Source organism: Salvelinus alpinus, chromosome 5 (assembly GCF_045679555.1).
Source record: "Salvelinus alpinus chromosome 5, SLU_Salpinus.1, whole genome shotgun sequence".
Taxonomy (NCBI): domain Eukaryota; kingdom Metazoa; phylum Chordata; class Actinopteri; order Salmoniformes; family Salmonidae; genus Salvelinus; species Salvelinus alpinus.
This window is the reverse complement of record NC_092090.1, coordinates 45,327,090-45,338,912: the sequence shown is the minus strand read 5'-3', so window position 1 is coordinate 45,338,912 and position 11,823 is coordinate 45,327,090. Positions and strand designations below refer to the sequence as shown.

The following is an 11,823-nucleotide window of genomic DNA, read 5'->3' as shown; positions in this document are numbered from 1 at the left end:
GTGTGTGTGTGTGTGTGTGTGTGTGTGTGTTGCGCAAATCAGACTGTTCATACTGATTATTACTGAGATGCTTTGTGGGCTGCTATAGGCCATAATTAAAATACTTTCTGAAAGAAATAGCAGACCACATCTTAAGTCCCAGCAACCCAACATCTGTCAGAATCAAGCCACATCAAGAGAAGTCTCTCAGAAATGGTCACCAGCACAACGTATGACATACATTGGTTGGTTGATGTTTTTGTATGTTGTCTGGCTCGCAGGCGTCTACGATGCGCAATGCTGAATATGTTATGGCCACCTTTCTATTGACTCTATTGACTTAAAAAAGTTCACTCCTTAGGGAGTTTTGAAACATGGCCTTCATAGCATTCTGTGGAATAGCGCCAAAGGGCAGAGAGATTTGTAGACGGTGCTAATTACGAGAATAGTGACCATAATGCGAACAAGATGGAAGCAATTTTGGCAGTAGTCATTTGCGTGTTACTCTTCCGCCCACCGGCTGCAACATAGCCGGAGCCTTAATAGTAGGAATAGAATAGCCTGGGACAGAGGAATGAATGAGCATATTGTGCAGAAGGAGACAATAAAATTGTGGACTGCAATGGGGACTCAAATTTTGGATTAATACCAATAATGGTGCTTCTCTGCTTATTCAAATCTGCTGGAAATGTATCATGAAAAGTTTATTCTCCATCTTTTGATTACAGAAAAACCAGTCGATTGTTAAGTCAAAATGGAATTTAACGGTTTGCTCTCCCGGGATGGTGATGATACGAAATTCTGAGGCTATCGGTCTGTGACAAAAGGTCGTTTCCGATAAGTTATTCTGTAGCTTGCCACACTCCGTCCCCGTGCGTTTGCGTTATTGGAGATAGGCGATGGTCTCCATCAGAAGCACACTGCTTGAAGATTCCGTTGTGAAAGTATCTCACCAAAAGAAAGATTCGGACAAATTATAAAATACTAGAGCTCATGAACATATATTTATTGCGTAATCTTTAATGACACCTGCTAGCGTTAATAAATTGGTAGGACAGACACTTGAGATATTTGGACCACCCTAAAAATGACTGAAATTAATATTTAAACGAATACATTTAGATTATTTGAGAGTATGAAACACATCATATAAAATAGACTGGTTATAGTATCTCATCAAAATCCAATAGGAAAAAGTCTGAAATGAAACATAATTATGCAAATAATTGACACAACCCGAAGGCATGGGCAAACAAATGAAATACTCTGAAACGCTCAGTTAAATTGAATCTATCACACCACTTAAACAAACCCTAGGCTAATTTATAATATTACGAGAGACTCTTTTTTAATATGGACCTAATAGGCCCTAAGAAACTGAACCAACTTTTTGGGGTTTTCTGATCATTGGGGCGCTTGGTTAGGATAATTGAAAATATATAAAAGTTTGAAGAGGTTTCAAAAACCCTAAATATTTTGTTTCGTTAAAGACTCCTACCTTCACCTGTTAAACTGAATTGATAGGGCACTTGGATAGGCGCACATGTCTTAAACTACAGTGTATAATTTGGGATGTATCATTCGTTTTTTGGATATTTCAAAAGAGGAGTTCAGAGGAAAACCCTGCCATCAGATGGCACGCTCTTTGAAATGCGGTTTTCCGCAATAAGCCACTGTGTAATTTTATCCACGCTGCACTCTCTTGATTCACACAAGGCTGATACCTTGCCTCCCCCTTTCCTTTGTATCAATTGGTCGGAGTTCAGGCTATTGTCACTGGAAGGTTCTTTTATATCTGTGGACGCTGTCGATCAGCGAAATCTCACGATAGGCTCCTTGTAGGATCCAGAAGTTTTTGCAGTCCTCTGTAGGGAGAGCAAAGGTGACGACAACGCCAGGACGACACCACACTGTTGTCAACGCGCCGGCTCTAATCGATGACCACGGCTTCACCAAATCACTTCAGATAAAGAGACTGCAGAGGAGCACTTCTACTTGCCAATGTTTCGTGGGCAGGATCATTGCGTTTTGCCGACACTACAGCAAAGCCAAACGCCAACTCTTTAATGGGACCCCGGATGCCATTTCTATCCATTCTTGCCAGAATCTTACGATATACAGCCATGCCACAATGGTTATAATTCAGCTCCTGTTGTTGCTGAGTTTCTTGGACCAAAGCAAGCAGGATTATCTGTCTCCGAGGCTTGCTAGGACTTCAGGGGCGCCTTGTGCCATTGGCCCGGCGTGTGACCCAAGGCAGCGGAGAGATGCTGGGGGACGCGGTGGAGTCTACGAGCACCTCGGAGGAGCACCAAGATGCAGAAAACTTTACTGTGCAACTAAATATCATTTGCAAATACATCCAAGTGGGAAAATAGACGGTTCTCTTGAGGAAAACAACCAATTAAGTAAGTATAGGCTATAATTAATTGTGTATTTCCTTTATATATGTGTAGCCTACACTTAGAAAAATAGGTTATGGGTAGAACCAAACATGGTTATATGCTTTCTTCATATATGGCACCCCTTAAGGTTCTACCAAGAACCGAAATTGGTTCCATATAAAACCCTATGGAACCCAAGGGTTCTGATCAAATAACCCTACAAAAGGGTTCTATATATAACCTTTAGGGGTACCATAATACATGAAGCAAGCAATATAACCCTTTTTGGTTCTATCCGGAACCTTTTTTTCTAAGAGCGTATATATTTCGTTTTATATTGAAGATCTCATGTGGTTAAAGAACAGTCTTTATACGCATTTGAATAACTTAATTATAAAGGAAATATCTGTTGAATGTAATAATTTATGTTTTAATTGTGTGGCGCTGGAAGTATCATTCCATGCGATTTGAACTAGATTTTCATTCATAGCTGTATTAAGGTAGTAGCCTATAGCCTACATTTGGCTCCCACTTTTTTCATTAAAGATGTAGAAAAGTGTGTGTATATCTTGATACCTGTAGCTAAAGCGGTGACCGTAAAGTGTATATGTGCCTCTGTGGGACAACATTGGTTTAAAATAGGTTAGGCATGCTCTCTATAAAACAGTATTAGCCTATGGGGTACAGTAGATCATATAGACGACAACACCGGTAGGTAAGCTTGTGAAGCATACTTGTGAAGCAATCTTTACCAAACGGATCACTTCCCACTGTTCCCCACGTAAACTGCCTCCAGGCTACTTCATCAGCGTTAAAATTACTGCGTTCACAGATAATTGGTATACTGAGTGGGTTTCCTCTTTGACTTGGGCAGTGTAATCATGTTTGTATATCTTTGAAAACGTGACCAGAGGACACTTGTTCTCTGTTTTATTTAAACACTTAGGCCTAGTCACTTATCAGACAACAGAGCGCCCATTAGCCAAACACTAAAATGAGGCCTATTTCCATATGAACATCAGAATTAACACACTATGAGAGACAATAGCTGGGTCGTAAGCGGATGTATTTATCCAATCAATGACGATTATCCGAAACCGCTGAATACCCTACATAGACTAATCAATGGATGAGGATAGAGCAAATAAACCCAAACGTAATATTTTTCAATCTTCTAAACATCCAATTGGCTTTTAATTTATCCAAATTATTTGCGCGCAAATTGACTTTTGTGATGACATTTCAACCAACAATTAAAAAAAAGATACAGTACGGCCTATTTTATTAACATTTCATGATCGTTGTATTTTTACATCCGACACATTTTTACATCCGTAACGTTTATTATCCAGATAAACCCAACGTTTTTCTGTGCGTAATTGAGCCCAAGAGCTGCGAAGCCACTGCATGTCATCAAAAATGATAGCGTCATGAAGGACAGTACTACTACTCCTATAGTCTACTATAGCTGGATGTAAATATTCTTCAGAATGCATCAATGCATAACATTTGGTCTCATCTTCTCAGGCATCATGGAGATCACAGCAGTTGATGTTGGAGTGGTAGCGATAAAGGGGATATTTTCCGGGAGATATCTGGCCATGAATGATAAAGGACGTCTATACGCCTCGGTAAGTGTTATGTCACATTTGCCAAGATATCTAGATATGCATTTAGAGGATTCGGGTAACAAGGAGAGCTATTTGAATCCATCTAGCCACTGTGGTGTTTATCTTGCGTAAAACTGCACCAAAACGGTAGGGATTTCCCTAAACAACCTCTCTTACGTGAGGCTTGTGCGACTGCTCCAACTAATTGGTCACTGCTCTAGTTCTCAAGAGTTTGAAGCAGCCCATCATCACTGCAAGGCAATATGTTCAATCAAATGGAATGTGTGTGTGTGGGTGTCTGTGTTTGGTTTTACTATCTTTGTAGGGACCAGAAGTCCTCACAAGTGGGGGGGGGGGGATCACTGGTCCCCACAAGGAAAAACACTCTTTAAAATTTAGGCTTAGGGGTTTGGGTTAGAATTAGGGTTAGGGAAAAATAGTATTTTGAATGGGAATCAATTGTTTGGTCCTCACAAGAATAGCAAAACAAATGTGTGTGTGTGTAGATGTCAGTGAATCAAGGAGGCCTAATTGAATAGCTTTTGCAGTAATCATGTGAAATTGTGATCTCATAGATTCAGGTCTATTTGAGTATTGGTCCAGGGCCATACATCAAGGATTAATGAAAGGACTGACTGACAATGATGAAAGGTTGACCATGATGAAAGGTTAAATAAATTAAAAATGTATCTTTCAGGATGTGTTCAACCAGGAGTGTGAGTTCCTGGAGCGGATTCATGAGCTGGGCTACAACACCTATGCTTCTAGACACCACTCCACCCTGCAGCCCCCTGCAGGGGGTGGCAGTGGCAAACGACGAGCCAGTGCCAAGAGGCAGTGGTATGTGTCCATCAATGGGAAAGGCCGGCCAAGGAGGGGTTTTAAGACGCGGAGCACTGACAAAGCCTCCCTTTTCCTGCCTCGAGTGCTAGGCAATAAGGACCATGAGATGGTGCGAAAGCTCCGTGACAGCCAAAGGCACCCAGCTGGACAGCAGAGTCCCCCCCCTATGGGCCGGGCTGAGCACCGGAGACGGAGACACCGGGCCAGGGGAAGAAAGGGTAGAACCAAGAGGCCTGGTGACTGACTGACTGACACTAGCCACTGTTTGAGAGCAGTAGGCCCTATTTCTCCGCTATGGAACACCAGTTCACGGCACATGAAACTGACCAGAAACGAACTTACTGAAATATCTGCCTTAGATACTTGGATCAGTCAGTGGCAGTAAACTATACTTTGTTGTACAAGCTCCAGCCAAAATCCTTGCTTGGGATACATGCAACTCAAACCATCCCCCACAACTATTGCAATACCAACACAAGATTTGCCTGGGAATTCGAGTTAGGCACATATATCTGAAGTTAGAGCTACCAATACACAAGTATGAAAGGATGATACGTTTTGTCTTTGTTTTGTACATACACGTGTGAATGCAACTAAGGTCAATACAGCTGGATATCTTCCAACTGTTGTACTACCTGGAAAAAGACACGTTGTTTTTGTGTTCTTGTGGAACTTTTTAAAGATCATAAATAATGTATGTTTATAGGTGTACAGTTATTTTTAATATCAGTTTCATTTATCAGCAGCTTTAATTTGGGAAAATGAGTGAGAGTAAGAACTGGACATCATTCAAGTTATTCAACTTAGTACAGATGCTAAGGAGGTCTTATGCGCCATCATTCAAGTGCTTACATATACCAAGGAGGTGGTAGGCTCCATCATTCAAGTTCTTACAGATACCAAGGAGGTGGTATGCTCCATCATTCAAGTTCTTACAGATACCAAGGAGGTGGTAGGCTCCATCATTCAAGTGCTTACATATACCAAGGAGGTGGTATGCTCCATCATTCAAGTTCTTACATATACCAAGGAGGTGGTATGCTCCATCATTCAAGTTCTTACAGATACCAAGGAGGTGGTATGCTCCATCATTCAAGTTCTTACAGATACCAAGGAGGTGGTATGCTCCATCATTCAAGTTCTTACAGATACCAAGAAGGTGGTATGCTCCATCATTCAAGTTCTTACAGATACCAAGGAGGTGGTATGCTCCATCATTCAAGTTCTTACAGATACCAAGGAGGTGGTATGCTCCAGAGAAATAGAAATACAGCAAAGCACTTTTTCATACTAACATAAAAAGAAAACAAGTAAAAACATGGGAACACATTTATTTTGAAATGTACTGATGTGATAGTCTGTCTGTAAACTGCGAGAAGTACTTTGTATATTACTAATGATATGAATATTTATTTGGTACCTGTGTTTTTTAAGTTATTGATGAGATTGTTTCTACATTTACCAATGTTATTATTTTTTACTTTGTTGTAACCAACCAGGCGTGCCCCTCACTCAAACGAGAGATATTGTCAAAACAAAATGGTCAATCTGGCTTGTCAAACATAACAAAAAATTGTAAATTGGTGTAACTAGCTAGTACAACTGAACAGACAAAATACATCAAATTGACTTACCGAATCCTCTATGTCAATTTTTGGGGCATGAGACCACACTCAGCAGACTGTCTTTTCCTACCCATGACCATGTTTTGCACTTCACCCCAGGTTGGGTTCATCTCTGTCAGTTCTGACCTAGCTTTGGCCTTCCATGTCACTCATAGATTGCCGTTCTGTTCAGAGCATGGGGGAATACAGCTTTGTTCCACTCCATGTTAACACAAATGTAACACAAATATGTAATTGTCATGATTTTTCTCACCACCAATCAATTATTTCATGGTGAATGTTGAGTCATGAGGCTATAGTGAACACTGTAACATGTAAACAATAAACTATTAAGTATTTGGATTAATGTCATATGGAAATGTTTAACCTGTGAACATTGTGTTTTAAAAGGATTCTGGGGTTAAGAGGGAGGTCTAATTTTAGCATCTGAGTTACTTCTGTCAAGGTAAGGTGATTTTTTACAGTTTCAAAATAATATAGGCTACTGATGTCAACATGTACATTTTAAAAGCTGAATGGTTGTTTCTTTAATTTTTAAGTACCAAGACCTTGTAGCTTGCCTCCATCATCCCCAATAGTGTGATCCCACAGTCCCGAAGTAGAATGGCTCTCATGTCCTTCCAGCAGAATGGAACTCTCTCAGGGGAACCAATCCCTTCTGTGCTGTACTGTACCCTTCTCACCCATTCAGAGTGACTGCACCCGTTTTAATGAGAGAGAAAGTGTTAGGGATACAGTAAGATATTTTTCTCAAATTGAGCGTTTAAAAAAATTTTGCAAGCACTGAATCTGGTCATTGAATGTTCAATTAAAGTTTATATGAAAAACTGAACCTAGCAACCAACCACTGACTGTGCGTTGCTAAATCTATAGGAGTATATAAAAGAAGTGTTATCCTATACCTTGAGGTTCTGAAAGCTTCCTGAGCATGACAATAGAACGTCTCTGGGGGAACCTGGGAAACTGTGTCGACCAAAGCCTCAGATCCAATAAACAAGGCAATCCCTCCTGAAAAAGAAACGGTGTGATAGAAAATGTAACACGTTGCTATAGTTTGTTATGAATGCCAAACTCTAATATTACTTAACAGGAATGTGGGACTTCGGATAAGTGGAAGTACTTGAATTAGCCTTTGTCTTTCCCCGCCCGCTGTCTTATTTTCAACTCTCAGCTGCATCTCGTCTAATCTGATGGGACAAATCATCATATCTTCATCTCCTAATGACTAGGGCCTAGGCTAAGCAGTCACCCTACAAAGACATGCATTTATCAGCCGGACAATAAAATCTACATTCTGATGTAGCCTAATATCCACTGGCTGACGAAAATATATATTTCCCAGGAGAGCATTAGACGAGAATTATATATACTGAACAAAAATATAAAAACGCAACATGCAACAATTTCATTGAGTTACAGTTCATATAAGGAAATCAGTCAATTGAAATAAATGTATTAGGCCCATATCTATGGATTTCACATGACTGAGCAGGGGAACAACCATAGGCCCACCTACTGGGAAGCCAGGCCCAGCCAATCAGAATGAGTTTTTCCCCACAAAAGGGCTTAATTACAGACAGAAATACTCCTCAGTTTCACCAGCTGTCCAGGTGGTTGGTCTCAGATGATCCCGCAGGTGAAGAAGCCTGATGTGGAAGTCCTGGGCTGGAGTGGTTACACGTGGCCTGCGGTTGTGAGGCTGATTGGACGTACTGCCAAATTCTCTAAAATTACGTTGGAGGCGGCTTATGGTAGAGAAATTAACATGACATTATCTGGCAACAGCTCTGGTGGACATTCCTGCAGTCGGCATGCCAATTGCACGCACCCTCAAAACTTGAGACATCTGTGGCATTGTGTTGTGTGACAAAACTGCACATCTTAGAGTGGCCTTTTATTGTACCCTGCACAAGGTGCACCTGTGTAATCATGCTGTTAAATCAGCTTATTGATATGTCACACCTGTCAGGTGGATGGATTATCTTGGCAAAGGAGAAATGCTCACTAACAGGGATGTATACAAATTTGTGCACAACATTTGAGAGAAGCAAGCTTTTTGTTCATATAGAACATTTCTGGGATATTTTATTTCAGCTCATGAAACATGGGACCAACATGTTGCGTTTATATTTTTGTTCAGTATAATTAACCCATCATCAATGTGTGACCCACTGGCATTTTTTAAGAGGAAAATAAAGAGACAGGATTCATTTAATTTGCATGTAAAGGTTGTAGCCTAGTCTGCCATGATAACTGCAACTTGGTTATTCGCTAGACCTATATTTTAGACCCACAATTACACCCGGCCCACAAACAAAGTACAAAAATGTAAAATGAATGGTTGATAACCTCCAATTAAATGTTGATATCGGCTTTATGGGACATGTTCATTCAACCTAATAGGAAGCATACAAAAATCAGGAGTTAAAACTGATTTAGTTCAAACTGATTTAAATTGTAGAAATTGAGGCTACCATGCAGCTTGGCCCCTTCTGCATATTCCCACACAGATCATGTTTTTCTCCTGTTCCCCTCCGTGCTCCCGCAGAACATCTATTCAGGCACATGGCGCTCTTAGTTCAGTGGCATTAAGCAAGTAAACAAAAGCTCAGTAGTTAAGAGTTTGCGTCTCGACCGGGCGACTTTTGTTGACCCGCACAACACAATGATGTGTCGCCATGTCAAGGGGAGATGCTCATTAGCGCGCTAGCAAACGTCCCCTCCCACAGTCGACGCGGTAAAACCTGTAATGACATCCAGCGATTGAAGGCCTTTTATTCCACAACTACAGCAGACGGCGGGATAAGCCACAGGCTTTCACAGGTAAGGAAGCAGACTCCCTTTTCCCATCTATGGACAGCATCTATTGTGTTAACTTGTAGACACTGCACCCTAGGGGTAGGACGTTAGGCTAGTGGTTTCCTAATAATACAAACGCTTTACAGAAAATTACAAAATATATATTTTGTTGCAATTTATTATTAGCCCAAACGTTTATAACGTGAAAAATTAACATTCAACGTTTTACAGTTTTCCGCTAAACGACGATTTTAAAAATGAAACAATGCACATCAATGTGGCACCAAATTGGATTTGTCAGCAAATATATGGAGTGCAAATACTTTTCCTTTGAAACATCAAACGCGTATATACGCGTATACGACACGAAATGTGACCTATATCAATCAATAATGATCTTATGAACAGCAAGTCATCATTTGAGCAAATTCAATATAATAACCAAGCAATCGTCAAAATAATGATAAAAAGAAGGAGTGATGAAGATGCAAAGATGAAATCGAAGAATTTGAATAAGCTACTATTATCGTTGCTGCTATTGTTGTTTGAACATGTAATCTTAACAAACCGGTCAAAGATGTCCCACCAAATTAAAATAGCAGGTATTCATTGTCTCGCCAACAGGAGACAGGCCCTCATGCCTGCCGAATTGGTGTGGCCAGGAATTCAATCTTCACAGAACCTGTGGGAGGCTTTTGTCACCGTCCTGTGCAGGCCGTCTGCACTGCTGACCATAACCTCTCAGCCAAAGAGACATTTCACTGTTTTGGTTTTCAAATATTTGATTTGTTGAGCATCTTCCTAGTGGTCAAATAACTTGACTGAGTAGTGCCATGTTGATGTGAACTAAATTGTGCTTATATAAATATAGACACAATTTCCAAATTGTGTGAGACTCGGTCTCAAATAATATTTGTTGCGCGTCAGGAAGTATTTATAAGATGCCGTGAAATAATGAGCAAAAGTTAAAATCACGACTTCTATCCCACAAGCGTGATAGGCCTACTTCAAAGGCCTATTGATCTATTCACTTTAAAATAAGTGACGTGGCCTACCTGGAAAACATCCACCCCTGAGTCTATAGGAAAATTGTTTCCATTGTTTTGGTAAATACATTTTACACAATTAGTGACATTAACTTTAAAATGTTCTTTCACCAGCAGAACTAAAACTATAAAGAAATGATAGCCACTGAAATGGCTGATTTGTTCACCTGCTGCCAGTTAGCCTGGCTGACGCAACCCACGTGATATAGGAGGTCCTCGAGTTTGGTATCAGCAGTAACCGCTAGTAGTAAGCATCATAGAAGATCAAACCAGGATGATTTCTCCCTTTATAGGCAAAAAGATTGACACTGGCCAAATCAAACTTGAGAAATCATCAAGTGGGTGATATTCAAATGAACAAATTGGGGAAATGCTCAGTTTCAGCATTGAGGAAATATTCAACAAATCGAATACCGCTTTGAATGATTTTACTCATAAAATACATAGTCAAGTATGACTTTAGGTCATGTGCACTATGCAAAATGCATACTCCTAGACCTAGAGCATACTAAAATGTTGTCATCGTGTTCCTTTTAACAAAATAGATTTCAAATAGGGGTATCAAGTGTATAGCTTCTACGGTTTGTATCGGTTTGTTTAATGTGCAGTTATGGGTAACAGCAACATCTTAACTCGAAACACTGAAGTGTGACTATCACAGTTTATCAACGCATAGCCTACAATTTCAGTGTATAGATCACAGTTGCATGCGGTTGGGTCAATGTCCTTTAAAGCTCGCACATTTATAATGTATAAATGCCGATTACAACAAAAACAAAAGGTTTAAAGTTGAGTGAGTGGAACTGTGAACAATCCCTTGCATAATACACTATAGCTCTCTGCCAGCTGTCTTTTGTAAGGGGACAAGGGGTGGGTTTTCACGTGCAGACTTGAGGGCAATTTAAGTGTACGGTGTCCCTCGAAATCGTCAGATAAAGGGCGAAAGCAGAGGCAGACATCATAGACACTTGTCGATTGCCTTGCTGACCAGGAGAGATTGAGTGAAGAGAACAATAGATTTGGAGCAAAACAGGCTACAACCATGATGAAAGTGCTGTCGTATTCAAGGTCTGATGCAAACATCCTCTTTACACATTAATGGTGTCCTTATTTTAACACGTTTAAAGACATGCTCAAAAGTTACAGGCTTAGATGTGGAGTAACCTCAAGCTATCAAGACAGAAACGTCGAGAATGTATTCAGTCAAATATCAGTAGGGAAAAAATATTGAGCAACCGAACAACTAACACGAAGACAGTTAAAAAAAAGTCAAACAAAACGTTACCCATTGATAGCGAATCCCTATGCAGCGCGATGTGTAGCCTACTTAAAAATGCGGATACAAATTACAGTACCATGGAGAGCAGCACCACAGCACTACATGACAGGAAAAACGTCACTTGTTGAAGAAGTATGGCAAATAACTTGCATCTGCAAAGGACAGTTAGAAACCGTGTAAGTCCGTTATATTTGCTTGAAAAAGTCTGCAAGTTATTAAATCAATTATTAAAACATTTGTTTGGGTTGTCCGATTTTT

General features: G+C 40.3%; 1 protein-coding gene and 1 long non-coding RNA gene across 2 annotated transcripts; one reads left to right on the top strand and one right to left on the bottom strand.

Annotated features, from left to right (window-relative positions):
• Positions 1 to 1,979: 1,979 nt before the first annotated feature.
• LOC139576245 (fibroblast growth factor 3-like) lies at positions 1,980 to 6,783 on the top strand. The gene is made up of 3 exons (XM_071402072.1): positions 1,980 to 2,387; positions 3,891 to 3,994; positions 4,671 to 6,783. Exons 1-3 carry the CDS (start codon positions 2,111 to 2,113, stop codon positions 5,058 to 5,060), a joined length of 771 nt encoding a protein of 256 aa, XP_071258173.1. The 5' UTR covers positions 1,980 to 2,110; the 3' UTR covers positions 5,061 to 6,783.
• A 156-nt stretch (positions 6,784 to 6,939) lies between these two features.
• Positions 6,940 to 7,602, bottom strand: LOC139576246 (uncharacterized). The gene is made up of 2 exons (XR_011675078.1): positions 7,344 to 7,602; positions 6,940 to 7,137 (listed from the first exon to the last, which is right to left on the bottom strand). It is a non-coding gene; the product is annotated as an uncharacterized lncRNA (long non-coding RNA).
• Positions 7,603 to 11,823: the final 4,221 nt, after the last annotated feature.

Excerpts from the sequence above, each read along its gene's own strand:
- LOC139576245 (XM_071402072.1), top strand. The coding sequence starts at position 2,111 with ATGGTTATAATTCAGCTCCTGTTGTTGCTGAGTTTCTTGGACCAAAGC. Across the intron at positions 2,388-3,890 it reads TGAGGAAAACAACCAATTAA|GCATCATGGAGATCACAGCA; the intron begins GTAAGTATAGGC and ends TCATCTTCTCAG. Across the intron at positions 3,995-4,670 it reads AAGGACGTCTATACGCCTCG|GATGTGTTCAACCAGGAGTG; the intron begins GTAAGTGTTATG and ends TGTATCTTTCAG.